General features: G+C 55.5%; 1 protein-coding gene across 1 annotated transcript in view; it reads right to left on the minus strand.

The window, feature by feature from the left end:
* The window catches only part of cfap65 (cilia and flagella associated protein 65), a 107,219-nt gene that overhangs the window by 51,776 nt on the left and 38,017 nt on the right, over positions 1 to 17,426 (minus strand). The window contains exon 17 of the mRNA XM_071341500.1: positions 17,141 to 17,269. Coding sequence (XP_071197601.1) covers positions 17,141 to 17,269 — 129 coding nt within the window. The remainder of the gene's footprint in view (positions 1 to 17,140; positions 17,270 to 17,426) is intronic.

Raw genomic sequence — 17,426 nt, forward strand, 5'->3', positions numbered from 1 at the left:
GCTGTCTAACAGGGGACCTACCTGCAGAGCTGAGTGTCTGCTGTCTAACAGGGGACCTACCTGCAGAGTGTCTGCTGTCTAACAGGGGACCTACCTGCAGAGCTGAGTGTCTGCTGTCTAACAGGGAACCTACCTGCAGAGCTGAGTGTCTGCTGTCTAACAGGGGACCTACCTGCAGAGCTGAGTGTCTGCTGTCTAACAGAGAACCTACCTGCAGAGCTGAGTGTCTGCTGTCTAACAGAGGACCTACCTGCAGAGCTGAGTGTCTACTGTCTAACAGGGGACCTACCTGCAGAGCTGAGTGTCTGCTGTCTAACAGGGGACCTACCTGCAGAGTGTCTACTGTCTAACAGGGGACCTACCTGCAGAGTGTCTACTGTCTAACAGAGGACCTACCTGCAGAGCTGAGTGTCTGCTGTCTAACAGGGGACCTACCTGCAGAGCTGAGTGTCTGCTGTCTAACAGGGGACCTACCTGCAGAGCTGAGTGTCTGCTGTCTAACAGGGGACCTACCTGCAGAGTGTCTACTGTCTAACAGGGGACCTACCTGCAGAGTGTCTACTGTCTAACAGAGGACCTACCTGCAGAGCTGAGTGTCTGCTGTCTAACAGGGGACCTACCTGCAGAGCTGAGTGTCTGCTGTCTAACAGGGGACCTACCTGCAGAGCTGAGTGTCTGCTGTCTAACAGAGGACCTACCTGCAGAGCTGAGTGTCTGCTGTCTAACAGGGGACCTACCTGCAGAGCTGAGTGTCTGCTGTCTAACAGGGGACCTACCTGCAGAGCTGAGTGTCTCCTGTCTAACAGAGGACCTACCTGCAGAGTGTCTGCTGTCTAACAGGGGACCTACCTGCAGAGCTGAGTGTCTACTGTCTAACAGGGGACCTACCTGCAGAGCTGAGTGTCTGCTGTCTCACAGGGGACCTACCTGCAGAGCTGAGTGTCTGCTGTCTAACAGGGGACCTACCTGCAGAGCTGAGTGTCTGCTGTCTAACAGGGGACCTACCTGCAGAGCTGAGTGTCTGCTGTCTAACAGAGGACCTACCTGCAGAGCTGAGTGTCTGCTGTCTAACAGGGTACCTACCTGCAGAGCTGAGTGTCTGCTGTCTAACAGGGGACCTACCTGCAGAGCTGAGTGTCTGCTGTCTCACAGGGGACCTACCTGCAGAGCTGAGTGTCTACTGTCTAACAGGGGACCTACCTGCAGAGTGTCTGCTGTCTAACAGGGGACCTACCTGCAGAGCTGAGTGTCTACTGTCTAACAGGGGACCTACCTGCAGAGCTGAGTGTCTGCTGTCTCACAGGGGACCTACCTGCAGAGCTGAGTGTCTACTGTCTAACAGGGGACCTACCTGCAGAGCTGAGTGTCTGCTGTCTAACAGGGGACCTACCTGCAGAGTGTCTACTGTCTAACAGAGGACCTACCTGCAGAGCTGACTGTCTGCTGTCTAACAGGGGACCTACCTGCAGAGCTGAGTGTCTACTGTCTAACAGAGGACCTACCTGCAGAGCTGAGTGTCTACTGTCTAACAGGGGACCTACCTGCAGAGCTGAGTGTCTGCTGTCTAACAGGGGACCTACCTGCAGAGCTGACTGTCTCCTGTCTAACAGGGGACCTACCTGCAGAGCTGAGTGTCTGCTGTCTAACAGGGGACCTACCTGCAGAGTGTCTGCTGTCTAACAGGGGACCTACCTGCAGAGCTGACTGTCTCCTGTCTAACAGGGGACCTACCTGCAGAGCTGAGTGTCTACTGTCTAACAGGGGACCTACCTGCAGAGTGTCTGCTGTCTAACAGGGGACCTACCTGCAGAGCTGAGTGTCTCCTGTCTAACAGGGGACCTACCTGCAGAGCTGAGTGTCTGCTGTCTCACAGGGGACCTACCTGCAGAGCTGAGTGTCTGCTGTCTAACAGGGGACCTACCTGCAGAGCTGAGTGTCTGCTGTCTAACAGGGGACCTACCTGCAGAGCTGAGTGTCTGCTGTCTAACAGAGGACCTACCTGCAGAGTGTCTGCTGTCTAACAGGGGACCTACCTGCAGAGCTGAGTGTCTGCTGTCTAACAGGGGACCTACCTGCAGAGCTGAGTATCTGCTGTCTAACAGGGGACCTACCTGCAGAGCTGAGTGTCTGCTGTCTAACAGGGGACCTACCTGCAGAGTGTCTACTGTCTAACAGGGGACCTACCTGCAGAGTGTCTACTGTCTAACAGAGGACCTACCTGCAGAGCTGAGTGTCTGCTGTCTAACAGGGGACCTACCTGCAGAGCTGAGTGTCTGCTGTCTAACAGAGGACCTACCTGCAGAGCTGAGTGTCTGCTGTCTAACAGGGGACCTACCTGCAGAGCTGAGTGTCTGCTGTCTAACAGGGGACCTACCTGCAGAGCTGAGTGTCTGCTGTCTAACAGGGGACCTACCTGCAGAGCTGAGTGTCTGCTGTCTAACAGGGGACCTACCTGCAGAGCTGAGTGTCTGCTGTCTAACAGGGGACCTACCTGCAGAGCTGAGTGTCTGCTGTCTAACAGGGAACCTACCTGCAGAGCTGAGTGTCTGCTGTCTAACAGGGAACCTACCTGCAGAGCTGAGTGTCTGCTGTCTAACAGGGAACCTACCTGCAGAGCTGAGTGTCTGCTGTCTAACAGGGGACCTACCTGCAGAGCTGACTGTCTGCTGTCTAACAGGGGACCTACCTGCAGAGCTGAGTGTCTGCTGTCTAACAGGGGACCTACCTGCAGAGCTGAGTGTCTGCTGTCTAACAGGGGACCTACCTGCAGAGCTGAGTGTCTGCTGTCTAACAGGGGACCTACCTGCAGAGCTGACTGTCTGCTGTCTAACAGAGGACCTACCTGCAGAGCTGAGTGTCTGCTGTCTCACAGGGGACCTACCTGCAGAGCTGAGTGTCTACTGTCTAACAGGGGACCTACCTGCAGAGCTGAGTGTCTGCTGTCTAACAGGGGACCTACCTGCAGAGCTGAGTGTCTGCTGTCTAACAGGGGACCTACCTGCAGAGCTGACTGTCTGCTGTCTAACAGAGGACCTACCTGCAGAGCTGAGTGTCTGCTGTCTCACAGGGGACCTACCTGCAGAGCTGAGTGTCTACTGTCTAACAGGGGACCTACCTGCAGAGCTGAGTGTCTGCTGTCTAACAGAGGACCTACCTGCAGAGCTGAGTGTCTGCTGTCTCACAGGGGACCTACCTGCAGAGCTGAGTGTCTACTGTCTAACAGGGGACCTACCTGCAGAGCTGAGTGTCTGCTGTCTCACAGGGGACCTACCTGCAGAGTGTCTGCTGTCTAACAGGGGACCTACCTGCAGAACTGAGTGTCTGCTGTCTAACAGGGGACCTACCTGCAGAGCTGAGTGTCTCCTGTCTAACAGGGGACCTACCTGCAGAGCTGAGTGTCTACTGTCTAACAGGGGACCTACCTGCAGAGCTGAGTGTCTGCTGTCTCACAGGGGACCTACCTGCAGAGTGTCTGCTGTCTAACAGGGGACCTACCTGCAGAGTGTCTGCTGTCTAACAGGGGACCTACCTGCAGAGCTGAGTATCTGCTGTCTAACAGAGGACCTACCTGCAGAGCTGAGTGTCTGCTGTCTAACAGGGGACCTACCTGCAGAGCTGAGTGTCTGCTGTCTAACAGGGGACCTACCTGCAGAGTGTCTACTGTCTAACAGGGGACCTACCTGCAGAGTGTCTACTGTCTAACAGAGGACCTACCTGCAGAGCTGAGTGTCTGCTGTCTAACAGGGGACCTACCTGCAGAGCTGAGTGTCTGCTGTCTAACAGAGGACCTACCTGCAGAGCTGAGTGTCTGCTGTCTAACAGGGGACCTACCTGCAGAGCTGAGTGTCTGCTGTCTAACAGGGAACCTACCTGCAGAGTGTCTGCTGTCTAACAGGGGACCTACCTGCAGAGCTGAGTGTCTGCTGTCTAACAGGGAACCTACCTGCAGAGCTGAGTGTCTGCTGTCTCACAGGGGACCTACCTGCAGAGCTGAGTGTCTGCTGTCTAACAGGGAACCTACCTGCAGAGCTGAGTGTCTCCTGTCTAACAGGGGACCTACCTGCAGAGCTGAGTGTCTGATGTCTCACAGGGGACCTACCTGCAGAGCTGAGTGTCTACTGTCTAACAGGGGACCTACCTGCAGAGCTGAGTGTCTGCTGTCTCACAGGGGACCTACCTGCAGAGTGTCTGCTGTCTAACAGGGGACCTACCTGCAGAACTGAGTGTCTGCTGTCTAACAGGGGACCTACCTGCAGAGCTGAGTGTCTGCTGTCTCACAGGGGACCTACCTGCAGAGTGTCTGCTGTCTAACAGGGGACCTACCTGCAGAACTGAGTGTCTGCTGTCTAACAGGGGACCTACCTGCAGAGCTGAATGTCTCCTGTCTAACAGGGGACCTACCTGCAGAGCTGAGTGTCTGCTGTCTAACAGGGGACCTACCTGCAGAGCTGAGTGTCTGCTGTCTAACAGGGGACCTACCTGCAGAGCTGAGTGTCTGCTGTCTAACAGGGGACCTACCTGCAGAGCTGAGTGTCTGCTGTCTAACAGGGGACCTACCTGCAGAGCTGAGTGTCTGCTGTCTAACAGGGGACCTACCTGCAGAGCTGAGTGTCTACTGTCTAACAGGGGACCTACCTGCAGAGCTGAGTGTCTACTGTCTAACAGGGGACCTACCTGCAGAGCTGAGTGTCTGCTGTCTCACAGGGGACCTACCTGCAGAGTGTCTGCTGTCTAACAGGGGACCTACCTGCAGAACTGAGTGTCTACTGTCTAACAGAGGACCTACCTGCAGAGCTGAGTGTCTGCTGTCTAACAGGGGACCTACCTGCAGAGCTGAGTGTCTGCTGTCTCACAGGGGACCTACCTGCAGAGCTGAGTGTCTGCTGTCTAACAGAGGACCTACCTGCAGAGCTGAGTGTCTGCTGTCTAACAGGGTACCTACCTGCAGAGCTGAGTGTCTGCTGTCTAACAGGGGACCTACCTGCAGAGCTGAGTGTCTGCTGTCTAACAGAGGACCTACCTGCAGAGCTGAGTGTCTGCTGTCTAACAGGGGACCTACCTGCAGAGCTGAGTGTCTGCTGTCTAACAGGGGACCTACCTGCAGAGCTGAGTGTCTGCTGTCTAACAGGGGACCTACCTGCAGAGCTGAGTGTCTGCTGTCTAACAGGGGACCTACCTGCAGAGCTGAGTGTCTGCTGTCTAACAGGGGACCTACCTGCAGAGCTGAGTGTCTGCTGTCTAACAGGGGACCTACCTGCAGAGCTGAGTGTCTGCTGTCTAACAGGGGACCTACCTGCAGAGCTGAGTGTCTGCTGTCTAACAGGGGACCTACCTGCAGAGCTGAGTGTCTACTGTCTAACAGGGGACCTACCTGCAGAGCTGAGTGTCTGCTGTCTCACAGGGGACCTACCTGCAGAGTGTCTACTGTCTAACAGGGGACCTACCTGCAGAGCTGAGTGTCTACTGTCTAACAGGGGACCTACCTGCAGAGCTGAGTGTCTGCTGTCTCACAGGGGACCTACCTGCAGAGTGTCTACTGTCTAACAGGGGACCTACCTGCAGAGCTGAGTGTCTGCTGTCTAACAGGGGACCTACCTGCAGAGCTGAGTGTCTGCTGTCTAACAGGGGACCTACCTGCAGAGCTGAGTGTCTGCTGTCTAACAGGGGACCTACCTGCAGAGCTGAGTGTCTGCTGTCTAACAGGGGACCTACCTGCAGAGCTGAGTGTCTGCTGTCTAACAGGGGACCTACCTGCAGAGCTGAGTGTCTGCTGTCTAACAGGGGACCTACCTGCAGAGCTGAGTGTCTGCTGTCTAACAGGGGACCTACCTGCAGAGCTGAGTGTCTGCTGTCTAACAGGGGACCTACCTGCAGAGCTGAGTGTCTGCTGTCTAACAGGGGACCTACCTGCAGAGCTGAGTGTCTCCTGTCTAACAGGGGACCTACCTGCAGAGCTGAGTGTCTGCTGTCTCACAGGGGACCTACCTGCAGAGTGTCTACTGTCTAACAGGGGACCTACCTGCAGAGCTGAGTGTCTACTGTCTAACAGGGGACCTACCTGCAGAGCTGAGTGTCTGCTGTCTAACAGGGGACCTACCTGCAGAGCTGAGTGTCTGCTGTCTAACAGGGGACCTACCTGCAGAGCTGAGTGTCTGCTGTCTAACAGGGGACCTACCTGCAGAGCTGACTGTCTGCTGTCTAACAGGGGACCTACCTGCAGAGCTGAGTGTCTGCTGTCTAACAGGGGACCTACCTGCAGAGCTGAGTGTCTGCTGTCTAACAGGGGACCTACCTGCAGAGCTGACTGTCTGCTGTCTAACAGGGGACCTACCTGCAGAGCTGAGTGTCTACTGTCTAACAGAGGACCTACCTGCAGAGCTGAGTGTCTGCTGTCTAACAGGGGACCTACCTGCAGAGCTGACTGTCTGCTGTCTAACAGGGGACCTACCTGCAGAGCTGAGTGTCTACTGTCTAACAGGGGACCTACCTGCAGAGCTGAGTGTCTGCTGTCTCACAGGGGACCTACCTGCAGAGCTGAGTGTCTGCTGTCTAACAGGGGACCTACCTGCAGAGCTGACTGTCTGCTGTCTAACAGGGGACCTACCTGCAGAGCTGAGTGTCTACTGTCTAACAGGGGACCTATCTGCAGAGCTGAGTGTCTGCTGTCTCACAGGGGACCTACCTGCAGAGCTGAGTGTCTACTGTCTAACAGGGGACCTACCTGCAGAGCTGAGTGTCTGCTGTCTCACAGGGGACCTACCTGCAGAGTGTCTGCTGTCTAACAGGGGACCTACCTGCAGAACTGAGTGTCTGCTGTCTAACAGGGGACCTACCTGCAGAGCTGAGTGTCTCCTGTCTAACAGGGGACCTACCTGCAGAGCTGACTGTCTGCTGTCTAACAGGGGACCTACCTGCAGAGCTGAGTGTCTACTGTCTAACAGGGGACCTACCTGCAGAGCTGAGTGTCTGCTGTCTAACAGGGAACCTACCTGCAGAGCTGAGTGTCTGCTGTCTAACAGGGGACCTACCTGCAGAGCTGACTGTCTGCTGTCTAACAGGGGACCTACCTGCAGAGCTGAGTGTCTACTGTCTAACAGGGGACCTACCTGCAGAGCTGAGTGTCTGCTGCCTCACAGGGGACCTACCTGCAGAGCTGAGTGTCTACTGTCTAACAGGGGACCTACCTGCAGAGCTGAGTGTCTGCTGTCTCACAGGGGACCTACCTGCAGAGTGTCTGCTGTCTAACAGGGGACCTACCTGCAGAACTGAGTGTCTGCTGTCTAACAGGGGACCTACCTGCAGAGCTGAGTGTCTACTGTCTAACAGGGGACCTACCTGCAGAGCTGAGTGTCTGCTGTCTCACAGGGGACCTACCTGCAGAGTGTCTGCTGTCTAACAGGGGACCTACCTGCAGAACTGAGTGTCTGCTGTCTAACAGGGGACCTACCTGCAGAACTGAGTGTCTGCTGTCTAACAGGGGACCTACCTGCAGAGCTGAGTGTCTGCTGTCTAACAGGGGACCTACCTGCAGAGCTGAGTGTCTCCTGTCTAACAGGGGACCTACCTGCAGAGTGTCTGCTGTCTAACAGGGGACCTACCTGCAGAGCTGAGTGTCTACTGTCTAACAGGGGACCTACCTGCAGAGCTGAGTGTCTGCTGTCTCACAGGGGACCTACCTGCAGAGTGTCTGCTGTCTAACAGGGGACCTACCTGCAGAACTGAGTGTCTGCTGTCTAACAGGGGACCTACCTGCAGAGCTGAGTGTCTGCTGTCTCACAGGGGACCTACCTGCAGAGCTGAGTGTCTCCTGTCTAACAGGGGACCTACCTGCAGAGTGTCTGCTGTCTAACAGGGGACCTACCTGCAGAGCTGAGTATCTGCTGTCTAACAGGGGACCTACCTGCAGAGCTGAGTGTCTGCTGTCTAACAAGGAACCTACCTGCAGAGCTGAGTGTCTGCTGTCTAACAGGGGACCTACCTGCAGAGCTGAGTGTCTGCTGTCTAACAGGGGACCTACCTGCAGAGCTGAGTGTCTGCTGTCTAACAGGGGACCTACCTGCAGAGCTGAGTGTCTGCTGTCTAACAGGGGACCTACCTGCAGAGCTGAGTGTCTGCTGTCTAACAGGGGACCTACCTGCAGAGCTGAGTGTCTGCTGTCTAACAGGGTACCTACCTGCAGAGCTGAGTGTCTGCTGTCTAACAGGGGACCTACCTGCAGAGCTGAGTGTCTGCTGTCTAACAGGGGACCTACCTGCAGAGCTGAGTGTCTGCTGTCTAACAGGGAACCTACCTGCAGAGCTGAGTGTCTGCTGTCTCACAGGGGACCTACCTGCAGAGCTGAGTGTCTGCTGTCTAACAGGGAACCTACCTGCAGAGCTGAGTGTCTGCTGTCTAACAGGGAACCTACCTGCAGAGCTGAGTGTCTGCTGTCTAACAGGGGACCTACCTGCAGAGCTGAGTGTCTCCTGTCTAACAGAGGACCTACCTGCAGAGTGTCTGCTGTCTAACAGGGAACCTACCTGCAGAGCTGAGTGTCTGCTGTCTAACAGGGGACCTACCTGCAGAGCTGAGTGTCTGCTGTCTCACAGGGGACCTACCTGCAGAGCTGAGTGTCTGCTGTCTAACAGGGGACCTACCTGCAGAGCTGAGTGTCTGCTGTCTAACAGGGGACCTACCTGCAGAGCTGAGTGTCTGCTGTCTAACAGAGGACCTACCTGCAGAGCTGAGTGTCTGCTGTCTAACAGGGGACCTACCTGCAGAGCTGAGTGTCTGCTGTCTAACAGGGGACCTACCTGCAGAGCTGAGTGTCTGCTGTCTCACAGGGGACCTACCTGCAGAGCTGAGTGTCTACTGTCTAACAGGGGACCTACCTGCAGAGTGTCTGCTGTCTAACAGGGGACCTACCTGCAGAGCTGAGTGTCTACTGTCTAACAGGGGACCTACCTGCAGAGCTGAGTGTCTGCTGTCTCACAGGGGACCTACCTGCAGAGCTGAGTGTCTGCTGTCTAACAGGGGACCTACCTGCAGAGCTGAGTGTCTGCTGTCTAACAGAGGACCTACCTGCAGAGCTGAGTGTCTGCTGTCTAACAGGGGACCTACCTGCAGAGCTGAGTGTCTGCTGTCTAACAGGGGACCTACCTGCAGAGCTGAGTGTCTGCTGTCTAACAGGGGACCTACCTGCAGAGCTGAGTGTCTGCTGTCTAACAGAGGACCTACCTGCAGAGCTGAGTGTCTGCTGTCTAACAGGGGACCTACCTGCAGAGCTGAGTGTCTGCTGTCTAACAGAGGACCTACCTGCAGAGCTGAGTGTCTGCTGTCTAACAGGGGACCTACCTGCAGAGCTGAGTGTCTGCTGTCTAACAGGGGACCTACCTGCAGAGCTGAGTGTCTGCTGTCTAACAGGGGACCTACCTGCAGAGCTGAGTGTCTGCTGTCTAACAGGGAACCTACCTGCAGAGCTGAGTGTCTGCTGTCTAACAGGGGACCTACCTGCAGAGCTGAGTGTCTCCTGTCCAACAGAGGACCTACCTGCAGAGTGTCTACTGTCTAACAGGGGACCTACCTGCAGAGCTGAGTGTCTGCTGTCTAACAGAGGACCTACCTGCAGAGCTGAGTGTCTGCTGTCTAACAGGGGACCTACCTGCAGAGCTGAGTGTCTGCTGTCTAACAGGGGACCTACCTGCAGAGCTGAGTGTCTGCTGTCTAACAGGGGACCTACCTGCAGAGCTGAGTGTCTCCTGTCTAACAGAGGACCTACCTGCAGAGTGTCTACTGTCTAACAGGGGACCTACCTGCAGAGCTGAGTGTCTGCTGTCTAACAGGGGACCTACCTGCAGAGCTGAGTGTCTGCTGTCTAACAGAGGACCTACCTGCAGAGCTGAGTGTCTGCTGTCTAACAGGGGACCTACCTGCAGAGCTGAGTGTCTGCTGTCTAACAGGGGACCTACCTGCAGAGCTGACTGTCTGCTGTCTCACAGGGGACCTACCTGCAGAGCTGAGTGTCTGCTGTCTAACAGGGGACCTACCTGCAGAACTGAGTGTCTGCTGTCTAACAGGGGACCTACCTGCAGAGCTGAGTGTCTGCTGTCTAACAGAGGACCTACCTGCAGAGCTGAGTGTCTGCTGTCTAACAGGGGACCTACCTGCAGAGCTGAGTGTCTGCTGTCTAACAGGGGACCTACCTGCAGAGCTGACTGTCTGCTGTCTCACAGGGGACCTACCTGCAGAGCTGAGTGTCTGCTGTCTAACAGGGGACCTACCTGCAGAGCTGAGTGTCTGCTGTCTAACAGGGGACCTACCTGCAGAGCTGAGTGTCTGCTGTCTAACAGAGGACCTACCTGCAGAGCTGAGTGTCTACTGTCTAACAGGGGACCTACCTGCAGAGCTGAGTGTCTGCTGTCTAACAGGGGACCTACCTGCAGAGTGTCTGCTGTCTAACAGGGGACCTACCTGCAGAGCTGAGTGTCTGCTGTCTAACAGGGGACCTACCTGCAGAGCTGAGTGTCTGCTGTCTAACAGGGGACCTACCTGCAGAGCTGAGTGTCTGCTGTCTAACAGAGGACCTACCTGCAGAGCTGAGTGTCTGCTGTCTAACAGGGGACCTACCTGCAGAGCTGAGTGTCTGCTGTCTAACAGAGGACCTACCTGCAGAGCTGAGTGTCTACTGTCTAACAGGGGACCTACCTGCAGAGCTGAGTGTCTGCTGTCTAACAGGGGACCTACCTGCAGAGCTGAGTGTCTGCTGTCTAACAGGGGACCTACCTGCAGAGCTGAGTGTCTGCTGTCTAACAGGGGACCTACCTGCAGAGCTGAGTGTCTGCTGTCTAACAGGGGACCTACCTGCAGAGCTGAGTGTCTGCTGTCTAACAGGGGACCTACCTGCAGAGCTGAGTGTCTGCTGTCTAACAGGGGACCTACCTGCAGAGCTGAGTGTCTCCTGTCTAACAGGGGACCTACCTGCAGAGCTGACTGTCTGCTGTCTAACAGGGGACCTACCTGCAGAGCTGAGTGTCTACTGTCTAACAGGGGACCTACCTGCAGAGTGTCTGCTGTCTAACAGGGGACCTACCTGCAGAGCTGAGTGTCTCCTGTCTAACAGGGGACCTACCTGCAGAGCTGAGTGTCTGCTGTCTAACAGGGGACCTACCTGCAGAGTGTCTGCTGTCTAACAGGGGACCTACCTGCAGAGCTGAGTGTCTGCTGTCTAACAGGGGACCTACCTGCAGAGCTGAGTATCTGCTGTCTAACAGGGGACCTACCTGCAGAGCTGAGTGTCTGCTGTCTAACAGGGGACCTACCTGCAGAGCTGAGTGTCTGCTGTCTAACAGAGGACCTACCTGCAGAGCTGAGTGTCTACTGTCTAACAGGGGACCTACCTGCAGAGCTGAGTGTCTGCTGTCTAACAGGGGACCTACCTGCAGAGCTGAGTGTCTACTGTCTAACAGGGGACCTACCTGCAGAGCTGAGTGTCTGCTGTCTAACAGAGGACCTACCTGCAGAGCTGAGTGTCTACTGTCTAACAGGGGACCTACCTGCAGAGCTGAGTGTCTGCTGTCTAACAGAGGACCTACCTGCAGAGCTGAGTGTCTACTGTCTAACAGGGGACCTACCTGCAGAGCTGAGTGTCTACTGTCTAACAGGGGACCTACCTGCAGAGTGTCTACTGTCTAACAGAGGACCTACCTGCAGAGCTGAGTGTCTGCTGTCTAACAGGGGACCTACCTGCAGAGCTGAGTGTCTGCTGTCTAACAGAGGACCTACCTGCAGAGCTGAGTGTCTGCTGTCTAACAGGGGACCTACCTGCAGAGCTGAGTGTCTGCTGTCTAACAGGGGACCTACCTGCATAGCTGAGTGTCTGCTGTCTAACAGGGGACCTACCTGCAGAGCTGAGTGTCTGCTGTCTAACAGGGGACCTACCTGCAGAGCTGAGTGTCTGCTGTCTAACAGGGGACCTACCTGCAGAGCTGAGTGTCTGCTGTCTAACAGGGAACCTACCTGCAGAGCTGAGTGTCTGCTGTCTAACAGGGAACCTACCTGCAGAGCTGAGTGTCTGCTGTCTCACAGGGGACCTACCTGCAGAGTGTCTGCTGTCTAACAGGGGACCTACCTGCAGAGCTGAGTGTCTACTGTCTAACAGGGGACCTACCTGCAGAGCTGAGTGTCTGCTGTCTCACAGGGGACCTACCTGCAGAGTGTCTGCTGTCTAACAGGGGACCTACCTGCAGAACTGAGTGTCTGCTGTCTAACAGGGGACCTACCTGCAGAACTGAGTGTCTGCTGTCTAACAGGGGACCTACCTGCAGAACTGAGTGTCTGCTGTCTCACAGGGGACCTACCTGCAGAACTGAGTGTCTGCTGTCTAACAGGGGACCTACCTGCAGAACTGAGTGTCTGCTGTCTAACAGGGGACCTACCTGCAGAACTGAGTGTCTGCTGTCTAACAGGGGACCTACCTGCAGAACTGAGTGTCTGCTGTCTCACAGGGGACCTACCTGCAGAGCTGAGTGTCTCCTGTCTAACAGGGGACCTACCTGCAGAGCTGAGTGTCTGCTGTCTAACAGGGGGCCTACCTGCAGAGCTGAGTGTCTGCTGTCTAACAGAGGACCTACCTGCAGAGCTGAGTGTCTCCTGTCTAACAGGGGACCTACCTGCAGAGTGTCTGCTGTCTAACAGGGGACCTACCTGCAGAGCTGAGTATCTGCTGTCTAACAGAGGACCTACCTGCAGAGCTGAGTGTCTGCTGTCTAACAGGGGACCTACCTGCAGAGCTGAGTGTCTGCTGTCTAACAGAGGACCTACCTGCAGAGCTGAGTGTCTGCTGTCTAACAGGGGACCTACCTGCAGAGCTGAGTGTCTGCTGTCTAACAGAGGACCTACCTGCAGAGCTGAGTGTCTGCTGTCTAACAGGGGACCTACCTGCAGAGCTGAGTGTCTGCTGTCTAACAGGGTACCTACCTGCAGAGTGTCTACTGTCTAACAGGGGACCTACCTGCAGAGTGTCTACTGTCTAACAGAGGACCTACCTGCAGAGCTGAGTGTCTGCTGTCTAACAGGGGACCTACCTGCAAAGCTGAGTGGCTGCTGTCTAACAGGGGACCTACCTGCAGAGCTGAGTGTCTGCTGTCTAACAGGGGACCTACCTGCAGAGCTGAGTGTCTGCTGTCTAACAGGGGACCTACCTGCAGAGCTGAGTGTCTGCTGTCTAACAGGGGACCTACCTGCAGAGCTGAGTGTCTGCTGTCTAACAGGGGACCTACCTGCAGAGCTGAGTGTCTGCTGTCTAACAGGGAACCTACCTGCAGAGCTGAGTGTCTGCTGTCTAACAGGGAACCTACCTGCAGAGCTGAGTGTCTGCTGTCTAACAGGGAACCTACCTGCAGAGCTGAGTGTCTGCTGTCTAACAGGGGACCTACCTGCAGAGCTGAGTGTCTGCTGTCTAACAGGGGACCTACCTGGAGAGCTGAGTGTCTCCTGTCTAACAGAGGACCTACCTGCAGAGCTGAGTGTCTGCTGTCTAACAGGGGACCTACCTGCAGAGCTGAGTGTCTGCTGTCTAACAGGGGACCTACCTGCAGAGCTGAGTGTCTGCTGTCTAACAGAGGACCTACCTGCAGAGCTGAGTGTCTGCTGTCTAACAGGGGACCTACCTGCAGAGCTGAGTGTCTGCTGTCTAACAGAGGACCTACCTGCAGAGCTGAGTGTCTGCTGTCTAACAGGGGACCTACCTGCAGAGCTGAGTGTCTGCTGTCTCACAGGGGACCTACCTGCAGAGCTGAGTGTCTGCTGTCTAACAGGGGACCTACCTGCAGAGCTGAGTGTCTGCTGTCTAACAGGGGACCTACCTGCAGAGCTGAGTGTCTGCTGTCTAACAGGGGACCTACCTGCAGAGCTGAGTGTCTGCTGTCTAACAGGGGACCTACCTGCAGAGCTGAGTGTCTGCTGTCTAACAGGGGACCTACCTGCAGAGCTGAGTGTCTGCTGTCTAACAGGGGACCTACCTGCAGAGCTGAGTGTCTGCTGTCTAACAGGGGACCTACCTGCAGAGCTGAGTGTCTGCTGTCTAACAGGGGACCTACCTGCAGAGCTGAGTATCTGCTGTCTAACAGGGAACCTACCTGCAGAGCTGACTGTCTGCTGTCTAACAGAGGACCTACCTGCAGAGCTGAGTGTCTCCTGTCTAACAGGGGACCTACCTGCAGAGCTGAGTGTCTGCTGTCTAACAGGGAACCTACCTGCAGAGCTGAGTGTCTACTGTCTAACAGGGGACCTACCTGCAGAGCTGAGTGTCTGCTGTCTCACAGGGGACCTACCTGCAGAGTGTCTGCTGTCTAACAGGGGACCTACCTGCAGAACTGAGTGTCTGCTGTCTAACAGGGGACCTACCTGCAGAGCTGAGTGTCTGCTGTCTAACAGGGGACCTACCTGCAGAGCTGAGTGTCTGCTGTCTAACAGGGGACCTACCTGCAGAGCTGAGTGTCTGCTGTCTAACAGGGGACCTACCTGCAGAGCTGAGTGTCTGCTGTCTAACAGGGGACCTACCTGCAGAGCTGAGTGTCTGCTGTCTAACAGGGGACCTACCTGCAGAGCTGAGTATCTGCTGTCTAACAGGGAACCTACCTGCAGAGCTGAGTGTCTGCTGTCTCACAGGGGACCTACCTGCAGAGTGTCTGCTGTCTAACAGGGGACCTACCTGCAGAGCTGAGTGTCTACTGTCTAACAGGGGACCTACCTGCAGAGCTGAGTGTCTGCTGTCTCACAGGGGACCTACCTGCAGAGTGTCTGCTGTCTAACAGGGGACCTACCTGCAGAGCTGAGTGTCTCCTGTCTAACAGGGGACCTACCTGCAGAGCTGAGTGTCTACTGTCTAACAGGGGACCTACCTGCAGAGCTGAGTGTCTGCTGTCTCACAGGGGACCTACCTGCAGAGTGTCTGCTGTCTAACAGGGGACCTACCTGCAGAGCTGAGTGTCTACTGTCTAACAGGGGACCTACCTGCAGAGCTGAGTGTCTGCTGTCTCACAGGGGACCTACCTGCAGAGTGTCTGCTGTCTAACAGGGGACCTACCTGCAGAGCTGAGTGTCTACTGTCTCACAGGGAACCTACCTGCAGAGCTGAGTGTCTACTGTCTAACAGGGGACCTACCTGCAGAGCTGAGTGTCTGCTGTCTCACAGGGGACCTACCTGCAGAGTGTCTGCTGTCTAACAGGGGACCTATCTGCAGAGCTGAGTGTCTGCTGTCTAACAGGGAACCTACCTGCAGAGCTGAGTGTCTACTGTCTAACAGGGGACCTACCTGCAGAGCTGAGTGTCTGCTGTCTCACAGGGGACCTACCTGCAGAGTGTCTGCTGTCTAACAGGGGACCTACCTGCAGAACTGAGTGTCTGCTGTCTAACAGGGGACCTACCTGCAGAGCTGAGTGTCTGCTGTCTAACAGGGGACCTACCTGCAGAGCTGAGTGTCTACTGTCTAACAGGGGACCTACCTGCAGAGCTGAGTGTCTGCTGTCTCACAGGGGACCTACCTGCAGAGTGTCTGCTGTCTAACAGGGGACCTACCTGCAGAACTGAGTGTCTGCTGTCTAACAGGGGACCTACCTGCAGAGCTGAGTATCTGCTGTCTAACAGGGGACCTACCTGCAGAGCTGAGTGTCTGCTGTCTAACAGGGGACCTACCTGCAGAGCTGAGTGTCTCCTGTCTAACAGGGGACCTACCTGCAGAGTGTCTGCTGTCTAACAGGGGACCTACCTGCAGAGCTGAGTATCTGCTGTCTAACAGGGGACCTACCTGCAGAGCTGAGTGTCTGCTGTCTAACAGGGGACCTACCTGCAGAGCTGAGTGTCTACTGTCTAACAGGGGACCTACCTGCAGAGCTGAGTGTCTCCTGTCTAACAGAGGACCTACCTGCAGAGCTGAGTGTCTCCTGTCTAACAGGGGACCTACCTGCAGAGCTGAGTGTCTGCTGTCTAACAGGGGACCTACCTGGAGAGCTGAGTGTCTCCTGTCTAACAGAGGACCTACCTGCAGAGCTGAGTGTCTGCTGTCTAACAGGGGACCTACCTGCAGAGCTGAGTGTCTGCTGTCTAACAGGGGACCTACCTGCAGAGCTGAGTGTCTGCTGTCTAACAGAGGACCTACCTGCAGAGCTGAGTGTCTGCTGTCTAACAGGGGACCTACCTGCAGAGCTGAGTGTCTGCTGTCTAACAGAGGACCTACCTGCAGAGCTGAGTGTCTGCTGTCTAACAGGGGACCTACCTGCAGAGCTGAGTGTCTGCTGTCTAACAGAGGACCTACCTGCAGAGCTGAGTGTCTGCTGTCTAACAGGGGACCTACCTGCAGAGCTGAGTGTCTGCTGTCTCACAGGGGACCTACCTGCAGAGCTGAGTGTCTGCTGTCTAACAGGGGACCTACCTGCAGAGCTGAGTGTCTGCTGTCTAACAGGGGACCTACCTGCAGAGCTGAGTGTCTGCTGTCTAACAGGGGACCTACCTGCAGAGCTGAGTGTCTGCTGTCTAACAGGGGACCTACCTGCAGAGCTGAGTGTCTGCTGTCTAACAGGGGACCTACCTGCAGAGCTGAGTGTCTGCTGTCTAACAGGGGACCTACCTGCAGAGCTGAGTGTCTGCTGTCTAACAGGGGACCTACCTGCAGAGCTGAGTGTCTGCTGTCTAACAGGGGACCTACCTGCAGAGCTGAGTGTCTGCTGTCTAACAGGGGACCTACCTGCAGAGCTGAGTATCTGCTGTCTAACAGGGAACCTACCTGCAGAGCTGAGTGTCTGCTGTCTAACAGGGGACCTACCTGCAGAGCTGAGTGTCTGCTGTCTAACAGGGGACCTACCTGCAGAGCTGAGTGTCTCCTGTCTAACAGAGGACCTACCTGCAGAGCTGAGTGTCTGCTGTCTAACAGGGGACCTACCTGCAGAGCTGAGTGTCTACTGTCTAACAGGGGACCTACCTGCAGAACTGAGTGTCTGCTGTCTAACAGGGGACCTACCTGCAGAGCTGAGTGTCTACTGTCTAACAGGGGACCTACCTGCAGAGTGTCTGCTGTCTAACAGGGGACCTACCTGCAGAGCTGAGTGTCTGCTGTCTAACAGGGGACCTACCTGCAGAGTGTCTGCTGTCTAACAGGGGACCTACCTGCAGAGCTGAGTGTCTGGTAGGTGAGGTCCCAGCAGTATCTGGTCCTCCTGGCAGGCCTCACAGTGGAGCGGATCAGCAGCCTGGAGCGAGCTGGGATGGTGCCTCTCACAGAGTCCAGCTCCAGGGCTTTAATACACAGGACAGGATAAAGCTATTAACCACTGAACCTGGAGGAGCTGGAAGAGATGGGTCTGTTATGGGACAGTGAACCTGGAGGAGCTAGGAGAGATGGGTCTGTTATGGGACAGTGAATTTTGAGGAGCTGGGAGAGATGGGTCTGTTA

The sequence above is a fragment of the Salvelinus alpinus genome, chromosome 14 (genome assembly GCF_045679555.1).
Source record: "Salvelinus alpinus chromosome 14, SLU_Salpinus.1, whole genome shotgun sequence".
NCBI classification, from domain to species: Eukaryota; Metazoa; Chordata; class Actinopteri; order Salmoniformes; family Salmonidae; genus Salvelinus; species Salvelinus alpinus.